General features: G+C 40.0%; 1 protein-coding gene across 2 annotated transcripts in view; it reads left to right on the top strand.

Annotated features, from left to right (window-relative positions):
* The window catches only part of GPR37 (G protein-coupled receptor 37), a 36832-nt gene extending 21699 nt beyond the window's left edge, over positions 1-15133 (top strand). For both annotated transcript variants that reach the window (XM_089684418.1, XM_089684410.1), the window contains one exon: positions 13065-15133. In XM_089684418.1, coding sequence (XP_089540544.1) covers positions 13065-13883 — 819 coding nt within the window. In that variant the 3' untranslated portion in view covers positions 13884-15133. The remainder of the gene's footprint in view (positions 1-13064) is intronic.
* Positions 15134-18199: the final 3066 nt, after the last annotated feature.

Raw genomic sequence — 18199 nt, 5'->3', positions numbered from 1 at the left:
TAAGACCTCACTTTTCTCTACCACAGTAAAGCAAAGCAGCCTGGTCCAGGGGCCACCCGGGTTTACAGTTGCAAGAAAAAGTATGTGAACCCCTTGGGATTACGTGGAGTTTTGCATGAATTGGGCATAAAATGTGCTCTGAACGTCTTCTAAGTCACAACAATAGAAGAACACAGTCTGCTGAACATAATACTACACAAACATTAGATGTTGCCATGATTTAATTGCACATAACATGTAAACATTTACAGTGCAGGGAGGAAAAAGTATGTGAGGCCCTAGCTTAATGACTTCTCCCAGAGCTAATTGGAGCCAGGAGTGAGCCAACCTTGACTCCAATCAGTGTGATGGTATTGGATGTGTTGCTGACAGCTGTCCTGCCCTTAAAAAACACACACCTGTTTTGGGTTTACTTGTTTCAAGAAGCACTGTCTGATGTGAACCATGCCTCGCAGAAAAGAGCTCTCAGAAGACCTACGATCAAGAATTGTTGACTTGCATGAAACTGGAAAGGGTTACAAAAGTATCTCCAAAAGCCTTGATGTTCATGTGTCCATGGTAAGACAGACTGTCTACAAATGGAGAAAGTTTAGCACTGTTGCTACTCTCCCTGGTCGTCCTGTAAAAATGACTGCAAGAGCACAGCGCAGAATGCTGCATGAGGTAAAGAAGAATCCCAGAGTGTCAGCTAAAGACCTACAGAAATCTCTGGCACATGCTAACATTTTTGTTGACACATCTACAATAAGGAAAACATTAAACAAGAATGGAGTACATGGGAAGACACCACGGAGGAAGCCGTTGCTGTCCAAAAAGAATATTGCAGCACGTTTGAAGTTTGCAAGAGCACCTGGATGTTCCACAGCACTACTGGCAAAATATACTGTGGACAGATAAAACCAAGATTGAGTTGTTTGGGAAGAATACACAACACTATGTGTGGAGAAAAAAAGGCACAGCACACCAACATCAAAACCTCATCCCCACTGTAAAACATGGCGGAGGGAGTATCCTGGTTTGGGGCTGCTTTGCTGCCTCAGGGCCTGGACGGATTGTTGTCATTGATAGGAAAATGAATTCCAGAATTTATCAAGACATTTTGCAGGAAAACGTACGACCATCTGTCCGCCAACTGAAGCTCCGCAGAGGATGGGTGATGCAACAGGACAATGACCCAAACCATACAAGTAATTCAACAAAACAATGTCTGCAACAGCACAGAATACGCCTTCTGGAGTGGCCCAGTCAGAGTCCTGACCTCAACCCGATTGAAATGCTGTGGCATGACCTTAAGAGAGCGATTCACACCAGACATCCCAAGAATATTGCTACACTGAAACAGAAGAGGACTGGTCCAAAATTACTTCAGATCGTTGTGCAGGTCTGATCTGCAACTACAGGAAACGTTTGGTTGAGGTTATTGCTGCCAAAGGAGGGTCAACCAGTTATTAAGTCCAAAGGTTCACATACTTTTTCCTCCCTGCACTGTGAATGTTTACATGTTATGTGCAATTAAACCATGGCAACATCTAATGTTTGTGTAGTATTATGTTCAGCAGACTGTGTTCTTCTATTGTTGTGACTTAGATGACGTTCAGAGCACATTTTATGCCCAATTCATGCAAAACGCCACGTAATCCCAAGGAGTTCACATACTTTTTCTTGCAACTGTAGTTGTATAAGCACTGTTTCTGAGAACTGCTGTACATCTGTGTTGCATGGAGTCAACAAACTTCTGGCACCTGTGAACAGGTATTCCAGCCCAGGATGATTGGACTACATTCTACAGTTCTTCTCTATTTCTTGGTTTTGCCTCAGAAACTGCATTTTTGATGTCACCCCATAAGTTTTCTATTGGAATAAGATCCAGGGATTGGGCTGGCCACTTCATAACGTCAATCTTGTTGGTCTGGAACCAAGATGTTGCACGTTTACTGGTGTGTTTGGGGTCGCTGTCTTGTTGGAACACCCATTTCAAGGGCATTTCCTCTTCAGCATAAGGCAGCATGACCTCTTCAAGTATTCTGATGTATTCAAACTGATCCATGATCCCTGGTATGCGATAAATAGGCCCAACACCGTAGTATGAGAAACATCCCCATATCATGATGCTTGCACAACCATGCTTCACTGTCTTCACAGTGTACTGTGGCTTGAATTCAGTGTTTGGGGGTCGTCTGACAAACTGTCTCCGGCCACTAGACCCATAAAGAACAACCTTACTTCCATCAGTCCACAAAATGTTGCGCCATTTCTCTTTAGGCCAGTCAATGTGTTCTTTGGTAAATTGTAACCTCTTCAGCACGTCTTTTTTTCAACAGTGGGACTTTGCGGGGGCTTCTTGCAGATAGCTTGGCTTTACATAGTCGTCTTCTAATTGTAACAGTACTCACAGGTAACTTTAGACCTTCTTTGATCTTCCTGGAGCTGATTGTTGGCTGAGTCCTTGCCATTTTGGCTATTCTTCTATCCATTCAAATGGTAGTTTTTCTCTTTCTTCCACGTCTTTCAGGTTTTGGTTGCCATTTTAAAGCATTTGCGATCATTTTAGCTGAGCAGCCTATAATTGTCTGCACTTCTTTATATGTTTTCCCCTTTCCAATCAACTTTTTAATCAAGGTACGCTGTTCTTCTGAACAATGTCTGAAACGACCCATTTTCCTCAGAATTTCAGAGAGAAATGCACTGTAGCCAGCATGTACAACATTTGCTGTCTTCCTTCCTTAAATAAGGGCAATAATTGCCACCTGTTTTTCAAAGAATGAATGACCTCACTAATAGAACTCCACACTGCTATTGTTTTGAACATGTCCCTTTCAATTAGTGATTCAATTACACAGAATCAGCAGCATGCATGTCATGACTGTTGGGTCTGTTGGATTTCTATTACTCTACTACACCTGCTAGTAAATTATTTGCCATGTAGAAATATCATTTCTACCAAAAACAGTTAATGATCAGGTTAGTGATGTCTGACTGCTATTATTTTGAACACAACTGTAAGTGTCCTGTTGTTAAAAGTCAGCAACTAAATTTTTTTATTGCTGCTGACTTTTAATTTTTTGTTGTCAGGGTGAAGAACTGCTTTAAGATAACAGATACTAATTGCTTGCAAAAATGTATTTTTGAGTAAAAAAATGTTTCTTTTCAGACATAAATAAAACAATACTACTACTGAGTGCCCAGCCTAGGCAGTCTAGATCACATGATATATGAAAAATAATCGGGCTTCCTATCAAAATTATAAACTGAATAGATTGGTTTCCAAATATTACAACATTTGTGAAAATTATACAAATAAATGTGCAAATATTAGGAATATATAAAATAAATATGAAAAATTATGAAAAATTAATACTGTATCCCTTGACACTTAAAAGTCCCACTTTCACCCCTGAAAGTCCAAAGTATAAATCATAAATCCTCTTTAGTGTCAGTAAGTCCCTTCAAACAATCTTCAATGTTATAATCCAAAAATGAAATCCAATATCGCAATGTACCTTAAAAAATACAAAAACTAAAATAGTGTATTATCATCAGTGTAACAATAATTACAACCAGATATACATAAGTGAAAATTTGTGAAAAACACAATATAAACACTGCGTGAGAACACATGAATTAGTGCAGCACTCCGTGTAAACTTCGTGGACACTTCTATGTGGCTAGAGTGAATATTCTTACCATCAAAATGTGATAAAAAAAAGCCTTAGTCCAATTGCCACCACTCCTTCAGTAGATCCTCCAACGTTATGTCAAATGCCAGACATCCTATGCTTCCAAGTTTGATATATATCATGTAAAATGTAATTAAAATGCATAAAAACCATTTCAAATTCCCATTCCCATCTTCAGAGCAGCTTCCAGGTTCCTAAAGAGGATTTATGATTTATTCCTATCAAAATTAGAAAGCTAATGAATGTGCACCAACAATCCAAAAGCCCTCAGGGCAGTAGATTTAACAAGCACTGAAGGTAGATACACACATTTGTAAGGTCAACTCTGTCAAGAAAGTGGATATGAATGGAAAGGGAAGAAGATGATCTCAGGGGAAAGAATAGCATTTGCAAAAGGTTTCTAATCTGCCTGATTTTTTCCCCCAATATTTTTCCCCCAATATTGGAAAACTCTGGAAGGATCTATAACTATAGCAAAGTCTGGTTCAGGGGACTCTCATTTCAAGTTTGTTGACAGCTTTAAGCCCCAAACATGATATTTTCATATCATTTGTCCGATATGAGAATATCGAACAAATGATCGTCCATTTTTCTTTGCATGCTGGTCTCATATCGAAAATGAGAAAGGTTACTGAAGTTACGAAAATTTTCATAGCACAGAATAAAAATTCAGAAGTAATGTCATTATTATTATTATTATATAGTATTTATATAGCGCCAAAGCGTTTGCTCAGTGCTGTACAATAGCAGGGGTACAGAACATGAGACAGGACAGAAACAATACAATACACGAGGGGTTCGAGGGCCCTGCTCTTTCGAGCTTACAATCTAGGAGGGAGGGGAAGTGGAACAAGAGGAAATGGCTGTGGGGAATGAAGTGGTAGGAGGAGTGGAGGAGGTCAGTTGTTAGGTGAGGGTGGGGTAGGCCTCCCTGAAGAGGTGGGTCTTCAGGTGCGCTTGAAGGCGATGAGGGTAGGTGACAGTCTAATGGACTGGGGTAGGGAATTCCAGAGGATGAGGGAGGTCCTGGAGAAATCCTGCAATCGGACGTGGGAGGAGGAGACCAGGGAGCTAGAGAGTAGGAGGTCCTGTGAGGAGCAAAGGGCACGGGTAGGGTGGTATTTAGGTATCAGGTCGGTTAGGAAGTTTGGGGCGGCGTTGTCAATGGCTTTGTAGGTCAGGGTTAGCAGTTTGAATTTGATGCGTTGGGCAATCGGGAGCCAGTGAAGGGATTGGCAGAGGGGGGTGGCAGATGTGGAGCGGTTGGTGAGGTGGATGAGTCTTGCTGCTGAATTCAGGATTGACTGGAGTGGGGATAGCATTCGTTTGGGTAGGCCAGTGATAAGGGAGTTGCAATAGTCCAGGCGTGAGATGATGAGGGAGTGTTTGGTAGTGTCCGGGGTGAGGAATGTACGTATCTTGGAGATGTTGCAGAGGTGGAGCCTGATTGATCTTGAAAGCAATTGGACGTGGGGTAGGAAGGAGAGGTGGGAGTCCAGGGTGACACCCAGGACTTTAGCATGTGGGGTGGGAGTGATGGTGGCGTTGTTAGTAGTGATAGAGAGGATGGGCGGGGGGGCGCAGGGTGGGGGGGAAGACCAGGACCTCGGTTTTGGACAGGTTAAGTTTGAGGAAGTGGAGCGACATCCAGTCAGATATGTCATTTAGAAGGTGGGCGATGCGGGCGGAGAGTGAGGGGGTTATATGGGGGGTGGAGAGGTAAATTTGTGTGATCAGTGCTAAGAAAAATCACTGACACTGTGCTATTAGAACTGGGCAGGAAGGGGTTTTAACATGTTGGGCAATCAAAGAGTTAACTGTGTGCTGTTTTATTGTGGGCTGTGTGTGCGCTTTCAACTGCAAGCACACTGCTTTGCATGGCTCTGCTTCATACAGTTCACTCCCTCCATTGGTAATGCTATGCGATCACCGGGTGCCGGCAAGTAATCACCGGCAGGGACCCAGTGATTGACAGCTGAGGCTGTGAATAGCAGCATGGATGGGACGCGAGCACATCAAAATGCTAAATCACACATATATATATATATATATATGTGATTTTGTGAACCCCTGCCGCCCTGTAGCAGTATATCTGCTATAGGGAGGCGGGAAAGCGGTTAAACAAAAATTGTACGAATAATTGGACAAAAGCTGTGTACCAACGATCAGATTACTGTACGATTGCTTCGAAAGTGACATTGTTTCACCAGAGCAGTGTAGTAACACTGTGGTTACATTGTACTGCTGCGGTCATGGTCATGTCTAATGGCTGGCTTCTCTGAGATCATGGTTTGTCAGTGCAGACAGCCCTTGTCTCTGATCACTGCCACAGTAGTACAATGTTACCAGATCAATGCAGCCAGTCCCAGTGTCCCTAATCACCACTGCACCAGTTACAGTGTCACTGTAAAGCCTCATTTAGAGAACATTTAACAAATGGTGAGGAGGCATTGTATCACTTCCTCAATGCCTGCTTTAACCCCTTAGACCCCGCACAATTGTCCATATTCACTTGGGTTGAGATTGAAAATGGGGGTACAAAATGCCGGCGCCAGGGAGAAAAGACGGTGAGGACACCGCTGGACCAAGGAACAGGTAGGACCGAGGAGCAGGTTCTGCTGCACAGAAGAGCCGAGCGGCCAGCCCGGTATTCTAACAGGGCGGTGGGAATACTGGGCCAGCCACTCCATATTCACTCCATAAGACGCACAGGCATTTTCCCCCATTTTTTGGGGGGGGGAAAAGTGCGTCTTATGGAGCGAAAAATACGGTATATTGTCGCTTGGGGGATTTATTGTTAAAGGGGGAGGTCTATGGTTGTTAGTGGAGGATATATTGTTACTAGGGGGTCTTATGTTACTGGGGGGAGGTCTATTGTTGCTGGGGGGCATCTACTGTTGAGGGAGGGGTCTATTGTTGCTGGAGAGTCTATTGATACTGGCTGTAGAAAGATCTGTTGTTCCTGAGGTGGATCTATTGTTGTTGGGGGTATTTTGTTGCAGGGGGTCAATTGTTTCTGGGGGGATCTTTTGCTGCTGGTGGATTTATGGTTTCTGGCTGCTGGGAATCTATTTGACTGCTTTTTTATTATAATTAACAAATTCCACCCAAATTATTTAGCACCACAAAATGGTACTTGATTCTGTATTCCTAAAAGGAGCCGTACTGGGAGATGGGTAAGCGATGGAACCAAGGGACAGTGCTTGAAGGTGAGTAGGGGACGGAGACAAAGGGTTACTTGGAAGGGGGGAGTACCTGCACCTAATTTCTGAGAAAAAAAAAAACATGAGTAGGAGGATAAGTTTTGGGGTGGAATTCTGATAAAATAAGTTTTCATTTTGATTCCACATTTTCCAAAAACTTGTGGAAAAAAAATTGTCTTCACAAGACTCACTATGCCTCTTAGAATATACCTTTGGGTGTTTCCTTTCCAAAATGTGGTCATTTGTTTCCACTCTAGGGCCTGCAAAAATGTGAGAAGGAAATTAGTTATGCAGTTTATGCCCTGCCCTTAGAATGCCTAAAAGTGCTTATTGGATTTTGGGTCTCTCCATGTGGCTAGGTTGTTAAAAAGTCCCACAAATGTGGTATCCCCATACTTCGGAGGTGCAGAAGAATGTGTTATAGGGTGTAATTCTAAGCATGTCTATGCTGTGTGTTAGAAATATCTTATTAATTGACAATTTTTTATTTCATTTCTTCATTTTACAAGAAAAATTACAACTTTAAAATAATTACCACAACTCTTAATAAGTACCTGGAACTGTCTGCTTTCTAAAAATGGGTCATTTGGGGGTATTTGTACTGTCCTGGCATTTTTGGGCCTCAAGAAATGAACTAGGCAGTCAGAACATCAGGAATTATCAATTATCAAATATGTACAATATACCATGGTATGTAGACTTTATAACTTTCACATTTTTCACTAAATATTATACACTGGTTTGTTTGGGTTTTGTTCACCAAAGTAATGCAGCAGAATACATATTGTCCTAAATGTATGAAGAAAATTATTTATTTGTGAACTTTTATAGCAGAAACTAAGAAAAAAACATTTTTTCAAAATGTTGTCTTTTTTCCTTTATGTATCAAAAAATAAAAACCCAGTGGTGATTAAATATCACCATAAGAAAGCTCTGCTTAAAAAATAAGATATAAAATGCATGTGGGTAGTGTTGCATGTCCGAGCAATCGGCAATCAGTGACAGCGCTGAAAACTGAAAATTAGCCTGGGCATGAAGGGAGTGAAACAGTCTGGTCTTCAAGGGGTTAAAAAACGTACTCTTTCAGCCCATCTTGTAAAAGTAATGCCGCAACAGAAAACTGATTACTGTGGAACAAACTTGTAGTCTTTGTCTCGCACAATAGTAACAGAATAATTTACAGCGCATTCATTAACATGTTAATATTTACTGTGCTGATTATGAAAATTAATTGGTAGTGAAAATGCTGTGTCAGATAAAAAGTAGAGTACTTAAAGACAGTTTTTTTTCCACTTGAGATGTGAAGCTACAGGATATTGATCTGTTTAGGTTTCAGGATAACTGGCGGATATACATAATGCATTTTATCAGATTTCCCCTGGTGTCGGTTGCTTTGTGTCCATATGTCAGTTTTACATAAAAATCAGACTGGCTGTCCAGATTCTAGGACAAAGTGAGGGGAAAGAGTTGTAAATCTAGAAGCTTGCCTCTGCTTTCTGACCTCTGCCGCATGTTCTGATACAAAATGTTCTGTATTATTTGCACCAGTGGGAGAGAATTGCATGATATGAATAAATAAACTTATGAAGTGAATTAATTGTAATTATATATTCATCCTAATCATATGCTTTTCATAAGTAGTTGCCATTGATGGTATTATCCTATAAACTTTTTTTTTTGCCGTTTGACAAGTGGAACGCATTACGGAAAAAATTGGGTGTGGCAAAAATTGTTTAGAGCCCTGGCTTAACATACACTTCTGTGGTGGAGTGCCCTTCTACTCCTTATGCTCAGAGGCAGGTGTGGGCTGCTTTAACTAGTCTCCCTCAATCCACTGTGCTCCTGCACATACCCAGGGGATACTTAGGGAGAGAGATGATGAGCTTTCAGTGTTAGTCCTAGCATGTGGACCAACTGGCAGAAGCCCATTAACATGCAGCTTCTATGGAAGACCCAACCACTGTGGACAATGCTTCTTCAATTGCTATCAGAGCACTGCACATCAAGTGACATGGCCTTGTGTCTCCAGTTGCTCACCTGTGATACCAGCCCTGAGATATCTCCTGCAGTCTGCCTATTTTGCTAGACCTAGCTTGGATTTCACCTTTCAGGCACACTGTCTGAGGATTTTAGGATGTTTAATCCTACTATGCACATATATATAGTAAACTTAAAGTTACTGTTATTTTCTGTCTGCTCATTCACAGATTAGAGAGCCCGTTACACCATTAGAAAAGGAACTTGAGAATTCGCATAGTAAAAAAGGAGAGATGTTAAGCAACTGAAGGAAGTTGTGCAGAGCAATTATCGCATAGGAACAGATATGAACAATGAAAGATACAAGAAACTGTAGTGTAGTGGAATGCCTATTTATTCCCCATGCTCAGATGCAGCACAGGCCTCTGTACTGTTTTCTCCAAAATTAAGTTCCTGAACATGCAATGGGAAGTTAAGCTTCTCTGCTTCCTTCCTTTAGCAGCTCAAAGGGTCAATACCTGATGACAGAGGCGGACTGACAACTCATGGGTCCCCCGGGCAATAGGGGATCATGGGGCCCCTGTGTTCTTGCTCACACTCAAAGCACTCCCAGAAAAGCCTATAAAAGGTACTGGGGCATTTCATGGGGCCCCCTACTGACCCCGGGCCCTCAGGCAGTGCCCAAGTTCTCGAATGGTCAGTCCTCCCCTGCCAGATGCAGCTGGGCAAGTGATCTGCAACCAGGTGAGGGGTCCTCTACTGTCAGAATTGGTGTGCAGGCAGTCGGGCAGGAGCCTAATAGCACACAGCTTTCGCTGTTTACCTTTTATTACCAGAGCTACCCTTGAATTTACTTGGAGGGATGCTATTCTTAAATGCAACTAACTTTATGTGTTATGAACTGTTTTGCTGAAAGTGATTCTCAGCTAAACTCTGTGTTGTTATTAAAACATGTAGAGACTATTGTATTCAGCCATGTTACCCTGATCGAGCCACAGAGCCATTACTGTGAAGAGTCCATGTCTATGCAGCTTTCATAATCTGTTTTATTAATATTCTGCAGTGTATGCACACTCTTTGTCATTGTGAATCTGTTTTGCATCAGTGATTCTAACATTGCACCTGTTTAGCAAACTGCAAGCTACAGTTATTCTTTATCATTTGGTCAGTTACGCATCCTGCTACAGTACTGTTAGCATGCATACATAGAAAATAAGAACATGTATAGAAATTACACCCTGTACACAGAAGACATGAAGCAGTTCTGTGTTAAATTCGTATACAAGGAACAACAGAGAATTATACCCAAATTATAGAACCAAAAAATATTAGTGTGGAGTATCTATAAGTAAATGTTTTCAAGCTTGTAGAAACAGTAACCCCCCCCCCCAAAAAAAAAAAAAACATTTACCCTATTTTACACTAATTAACTTATCATGACTGTTTTGAAAACTAAGCTTCATTTTGCAAATACAAAGGGGAGAGGAATAGATCCCTGATAAATGAGAGAAATCAAGGGAGATTTGTACATCATGACATAGTGACAGAATGAGAAGGGTTAAGTTGTTAAATTCAGTAAAACTTAATTTTAAAAAAAATACCCATCCCATCCACATCTTTCAACCAGCTATGGAGGCCCATCACAGTAATGTGGCAATGGGAAGGGGCTGGGGCGGGGTGGGGGGCAAGAGGTGTTGGCCAGTTCTCAATAGAGCATCTAATAGAAAGTTATAAACAATTGTAATGACGCAAGAGACGAAAAGGTTCAGAGTCCATATGCAGAGAGTCTATAGTCCATACAGGATAAAATAGTCTGAAAATAGCTCTGATTTAGCGAAGGAATAGCAATAGAAAGCCTCATCCCAAGTGCAGAGGGTAAAAATATTTAATATAGCAATGGTAATAAAAACTTACAAGATTGTGGGAAAGAACACAATCATAAATCATAAAAGCCTCTGTGTCTCCATTCCGTGGATTCCACCTAGACCAATGTAACAGCTGGGAGCGGTGTGCAACGAGCAGAGGACGCGCTATGGGCTCGGTGCTAACGGCTCCTTCTAATGGCCTCTTAGAAGGAGCCTCTAGCTCAGAACATGTAGCCTGTTCATTTGCTTGCATGGTGTTCCGGTCCTGTACTGGTGTCACTTCTGCCCAGTGCTTGTGTGTGCTTCCAGCTGGTTCTGAGCCACTTCCAGCATCCTGAAAAGTGTTCTCTGCTTGTTACATTGGTCCAGGCGGAATCCACAGGACAGGGACACAGAGGTGTTTTTGATTACAAACGGGTTCTTTCCCACAGTCTTGTAAGTTTTTATTACTGTAGTGATATTAAATATTTTTACCCTCTGCACTTAGATGGCGCTTCCTTTATACAGATGGGTATTTTTTAACACTGCCCATCACTGCTTTCCTAAAAATTGCAGAAAAAAACGCATAGTTTCCTTGTGCTTTGCTACTTCTTGAATTTAGTTAAGTGTATGTAAACCATAACAATACATTTCTCTTATTTTCTCTATTTTGGTCCTTTAAATAGCATTAAAAGTGTTTTGATGGTTTAACTGGTTGATAAATGCAAAAACATTGCTGTTGATCTTATCAGAAACCCAGTGCTGTCTTGTGTACTCTGCAGAGACATAGTGCTGTCTTAATCAGCTTTTCCCAGTACCCCTCTATAATCTACAGAACACCCCCATATGCTATGAGGATAAAGGTGTTTTGTAGTCCTAGCACACTTGCTTTGTGTTATTTACAAGATCACCAAGTACAAATATAGGCAAAATACAAAATATTAAATGTTTCTTCCAGGTTTAGATACACTTTAATGCAGAGTTTAGATTTTGGCTATGTGGTTAAAAATAGGCTAAGATTACAATTATTACCAATTGATGTTGTGTACCCAACACAGCTCTGTAACAAACTAAAAGAAAATACAGTATGTAATATGTATTATGACTAATCGCATGTAAACATGAGTGCTGATGGCTACGAGCGTATAGCTGTGCACAGCATATTCTGTAATGCATTTCAATGGGTATAATTACAATGTCGCTCTCAGTCATGACAACAACAGGCAGGTTTTATTCTGTATGGCTCTATGCCCTAATGTACAGCTGCATGCAAAAGCCTGAAATCTAGTTTAGCTGTAGCCTGAGAAAATGTAATATACTTTAGTTTATAGATTTTCTGTTTACTAGTATAATGGCTCTCTGTCCATTAACTCAAGTTTGATTATTGACAGAATAAAATAAAGCTTAAAGCAGAGCTCCAACCAAAAGGGAAAGTTCTACTTTAAGTACTGGTCCCCTGCACCCCATGAGGAATTGGCACCTTTGGGGAGCGGGTATCCCATTGTGACAGGTACCTGCGCCCACTTCTGCTGTGATTGCCTAGGCGATCGGAAGTAGAAGTTTTCCTCCCCCCTCCCTCCCCATAGTCTTCTGGGACACATGACAGGTCTCAGAAGACCAAGGGACCATTCACAAGGTGAAACCACAAGCTGTCCCATCTGAGTGCCCACACTTAAGATGCCAGGGGGCAAGGATGGCTGGTGGAACAAACTTTGGTTAGTACACCAATGGATCGTGGAACAGGTGAGTTGCTGTTTTTTTTAAAGTCAGCATCTACAGTTTTTGTAGCTGCTGACTTTTATTTTTTTGACTGGAGCTCCACTTTACCTTGGGTTTGAACAACTAATCAGATTTTTTTGTAAAGAATGTATGACTTGGTTAGTTGACATGGGCAGTTGCGCCACTTGCTCTCTTTACTCTAGATGTAACTTTTCTTCTGACCATGTCTCCTGACTTTGTGTAGGACTGTGAACAAGCTTGCACCAAGGTGTTGCTGAGGAGCCTAGGGGCTAGTCAACTGCACCATCACACCATAACAGTATTAGAAGTCATGTTTGCATGGTTGCTTTTCCTTTTATCTTTGACCTTTCTTTACAGTCACAAGAAACATAAAAGCAAAATGTGAACAAAATATCAAAACATTTTTGCAACGTGTCATTATTTTATGTGGCTTGCTTATTTTACTAGTCAGTAGTCTTTAATATACATTTAGCTACAGCCATCAAGACCGGTCCCCTCCATTAATCTGCCTTGGCTGTTCCTTGAATTTCATAATTGCGTCTAGTATTCTTCAAAACTACTTATATGTTTTATTTAAGTGCATTTTTTCAGTTTGGGCTCAACTGTGTTAATTTCTTTTACAGGTAGCCTCCCTTGGAGTTACCACATTCACACTGTGTGCCCTCTGCATTGACCGTTTCCGTGCTGCCACAAATGTCCAAATGTATTATGAAATGATTGAGAACTGCACATCAACAACTGCCAAGCTCGCTGTTATATGGGTGGGTGCACTCCTCCTAGCACTGCCTGAGGTTGTTCTACGCCAGCTGACCAAGGATGAGTCTGCAATCAGTGCCAACACTCTCAGTGAGCGCTGTGTTGTTAAAATTTCTACTGATCTTCCCGATACCATTTATGTTTTAGCTCTTACATATGATGGAGCAAGACTTTGGTGGTACTTTGGCTGTTATTTCTGCTTGCCTACTCTCTTCACAATTACATGCTCATTGGTAACAGCAAGGAAAATCAAGAGAGCTGAGAAAGCTTGTACAAGAGGAAATAAGCGTCAAATCCAACTTGAAGGTCAAATGAACTGTACTGTAGTAGCGTTAACAATTTTGTATGGTTTTTGTATAATCCCTGAAAATATATGTAACATTGTAACCGCTTATATGTCCACTGGGGTCTCCAGGCAGACTTTGGATCTCCTTCATCTGATTAGTCAATTCCTTTTGTTCTTTAAATCATGTGTTACCCCAGTCCTTCTGTTTTGCCTTTGCAAGCCTTTCAGTAGGGCTTTCATGGAATGCTGTTGTTGCTGTTGTGATGAATGCATTCAGAAGTCCTCAACTGCAACAAGCGATGATAATGACAATGAATATACTACAGAGCTGGAACTTTCCCCTTTCAGCACTATACGTCGTGAAATGTCCACGTTTGCTTCTGTTGGGACTCACTGTTGAACTTAAATGTTAATATTGACTGTATTTGTAAATATTACGTGATACGCATTTTAAATGGTTTTTTTTAGTTCACAATTTTTTAAAAGAAGCATTTGACTTGTGCAAGGTCAGTTTTGCTATCTATATTTATTATGTTTTAGGTCTCCTAACAGGGTACATTTCCAAAAAAAAAAAAAAACTATTAACGTGTTTTTGCACCTTAAAGCGTAAGGTTCACCTATATACAATTTTTGCATCTATATGCTGTGTCTTCTCCAGTTTCAAAGTTTTATTTACTGATAGCTTTTTCCTTCTTTTTTTTTTACAATACATGTGTAGCCCCTATTTTGACAGAAAAAGAGCTTCTGGGACCATGATAACCTAATTGTAGTTACCAGTTATGCATAGTATACCACAGTACAGGTCAAACAAGCCTCAGAAGAGAAACAGCATATACTGGAAGGTTTTTGTTTTTAAACATCATTCCTATCCTCACAATAACAGATGAAAGAAAATTGGAAGTAGAACCTAAGCATGAGATATATTGCTAATTACAGCTGAAATCTAGACAGATATTGAGAAATGCCATTTAATCCTGTTAAAGATTTATTTAAAAAATTAGAGATATTCTTAAGTACGGTTAGAATTAGTACCCAAATCTTTCTTTTTATTAGCTGCCTGTAATTTTCGGTAGGATTTAGACTGGGTTGGCATCAATGCGAGCCAGTTGGGCACTACTGCATTGCACAATGCTGTCAATCTAACATTGAGAGCATCCTGACAGAAGATGAGAACAGAGTAAGTTGAGTGTTGACTTTATCAGTGTGTTGATGTTCATTTATTATGCAATAAACTGCAGCTGAGAAAATGTAGCTCACTAAATTAGCTGTGCTATCTGGCAGGAGTACCTGAATCACATGGCAGGCTGAACATAATAATAAATTCTTTGTTAGGTAAAACAGTAAACATGTATGCCTTTCATTTGTGTTTGTCCCAGATTTCAGCTTTGAGCACACAGCTAAATGTAGTGGATCAACATGATGAGAAACATTGTTACTTTAACTGTAAAGGTGAACTTACACTTTAATTTGGTAGTCATTAGCTTTTTGATAATCATACAACTGGGTACGTTTTTAAATATTCTATAAAACTAGGTGAATTTATTAAACTTCAAGGTGGTTTGCACTGAAATTAAATATTGTAATGTTTTGTTTATCTTAACATTTCCAAAATTAGCTGTTGAAATAAATTTTATTTTGTTTTTTAAGAAATGTTTTTAATTATTGTGATTTTTATCAGCACTCTATAATCTATCATTGATCACACCAAACTATAAATGTTTCTATGTTCACCTGGCTACACACAGATTGATCAGATATTAGTAGTTAACCTAATCACTAACGTTTCACCAACCTATGGATCCGCAAATAGACAAGTTTTAATTATACTTTGTCTCTAAGGAATTTCTGATTACATAATTCACAAGTCAAAGTACATCATTAAGGAAGTTTTCCCACAAAACTATTTTTATCCTTACAAAGCTCCATTATGTGGTCTATGTCCAGGAATCAAAATGTTTCTCCCTCTCTTTCTGCTGCATCCTAGCTTCCAGCAGTAATGCTCTGACAGTTAGGGACAGACTAGTTGCCAGGAACCTTGCTGACAAACAACCAGACTCAAGGTCCGCAACTTTACAATCCATACCTTATATCAAAAAAGCAAGGAAAACAAGCTGACATATATGCACTGATGAGCTGCTCATTTTGTAATTGGACAGTTAAATTGTTACTAAACCCAGGCCCCTGCATTTACTATATCTGGTCTCCCACAGTACACAGAACATGGAAATGCAATTATGTTAGTAAATATAAACTGCTAAATACCTTTTCTCATCAGCAGTTAGAGCAGTTTTGTGACTTCTATCAGAACACATGTTAAAGCTTGGAGAAGGAGTTTTCATTCTTCTCTAGGAATATGCAGGACCCCTGACCCCTGTTTGGGCAGTGCTGATTGGCCCTGTGCTGATCACATGCACTATCCCAAAAAAAAAAAAACCCTCTCTAGCAATACACACCAAACTGAGCAGGGGCAGAGTGTCTCTACATGATATGTCTTATCAGGAGATAAGAGGGGGACACTGGAAGAAGGGGAAGATCAGAGAAGTCAGGATCAAACAGTGTTTTTATATAATGCAGAGGATTAACCCCTTAGGTTCTACAGTGAGTATAACACAGATGTTTTATAGCATATACAGACTTTTATTGTTGTGGGTTTAGTATCACTTTAAACAAAACTACTTTTTATGGTTAAGTATATGTAAACCCTCACTCTGTAAAACAACCCTTTTAGTTTAACCTCTTCCTGTCTGGCCCATGTCGATAAATGGCCGGATGGGAGCGCTGCCGATGTGGGTGGACATTTCTAAACATCCCCCCGCATCCATTGCCCGTGCGCGCTCCCTGGGAGCATGCAGCACCGCGATCGGTGCCCGCTGTGTCCGGTGTGTGAGGTCCCTATTCATGTGATCACTGATCACATGAACAGTAGTAAACAAGATGTCACTTCCTGACATCATTGCTTACTACTTGTGAAATCTGTGAATGAGCACAGAGGTCACATGGTACAAGGCTATTCCCAACAGCCTTGTACCAAGTGACAAGCTGTGACCAATCACAGCTTGCACAGTATTTATCAATGGCTGTAGGAATGCAGACAGAGAGAAGGAGAAATTATTGCTTTTACAGCCTTTATGGGTATAAAAGCAATCAGTGTAAAAAAATTTAAAAAAATCTTCATCACCTCCCACAAGTAGTCATTATGGTGACACTGTATTGCTAGGGTGACAGTATGTTAAAAAAAAAACAAAAACAAAAAACATAAATAATAATATAAAAAAAAATTTAAATGTAAAAAATGTTTTTTAAATTATAATTTTTGGTTATAAACTAATTTGGGGTTTTTTTTTTACTAAAAGATAGATTAATACATTTTGGCCAATATTTATGAAGAAAGATTATTTGTTTGCAAAATTTTACAAGAAAAACACTTATTTTTAAAAAAAATTTGAACTTTTTCATTTATACAGCAAAAAAATAAAAATCCAATTGGTGAATAAATACCACCAAAATAAAGTTTTATCTGTCTCAAAAAAATGCAAAAAAATTCATATGGGTACAGTGCTGCATGACCGTGCAATTGTCATTCAAAGTGTGATAGCACTGAAAGCTGAAAATAAGCCTGCACTGGAAGGGGGTGAAAGTGTCTGGACTTCAAGATGTTAAATTAGAAATGAAAGGCAAAGCATTTGTTTATAGATATAAAAAAAAACACATTATAAACCCTTTTTTTTTCCCTTTTACATAAGTGACCACATAGCCTATGTTCTCAGCTACATAAGAGATAGGGGAGTAGAAACAGCAGGACATCGATCGCTGTGCAGGGAGGGGGGGTGTCAGGACAAGTCTGATCACTGGAAGAATGCAGGCTGAGTTCCCAGAATAGCTAAAGAACTGTCCATGTGTATGTTCTCCTGCCGAGTGTGGTCAGTTTTAGCAGGAACACCAGGGATTTCACACAAAGGAAGCAATACAAAGAGGACAGATTACTTTTTCATACAAGTACATGGTACAGCAGGTACATATCAGGAATATGAAATGCTGGGTTTACATATTCTTTAGCCTATGGAATGCCTCTGTGAAATATTTATACTTTAAAAATGCTTCTTCCCATATACAGTAAATGTGCTTACTGTATTTTTCCCAGTAAATGCTCATATAGTTAAACTACCCTTAGCTGTGGGATTTTAGATGTTAAACTATATAGCCAAAAGTATAAGAACCTAAAGTATGTGGACACTCCTATACGTTTTTGAATTTAGGTCTTTACAAGATAGAATAATGTTATAGTTGGAGCATTTGAAGACATTTAAAAAGATGGCATGCTTCCAACCTCCTTGGCAACAGTTTGGGTAGGGCCCTTTCTGTTCCGACATAATTGCTACCCTGCACGAAGCTTGGTTTGACAGATTGGTGTGAAGAAACTTGAGTGTACTCCACAGATCCTTGATCTGATCTCTACTGAACACCTTAGAAATGAATTAGAATGCTGGTTGCACGTTAGATCTTCAGTCAACGTCAGTACCTAATGTTATAGTTGCAAAGGGGGGTGGAGGTGGAGGCAACTCCATATCAATGCCTATGATATTAAAATGAATTCCTAAAAAGTTCATACATGATATAATGTATTTTTTTTAAGCCATATTAAGTATTTTCATATGTGATATCCAGTATAACTACAGCAATTGGCAGCTTTTTCTAACTTGGTAGATCTAAGCAACA

The sequence above is a fragment of the Staurois parvus genome, unplaced genomic scaffold (genome assembly GCF_062004578.1).
Source record: "Staurois parvus isolate SC_StPar_1 unplaced genomic scaffold, SC_StPar_1.0 ptg000019l, whole genome shotgun sequence".
NCBI lineage: Eukaryota > Metazoa > Chordata > Amphibia > Anura > Ranidae > Staurois > Staurois parvus.
Note: the sequence above shows the minus strand (reverse complement) of the source record. Positions and strands in the feature narration are given on the sequence as shown.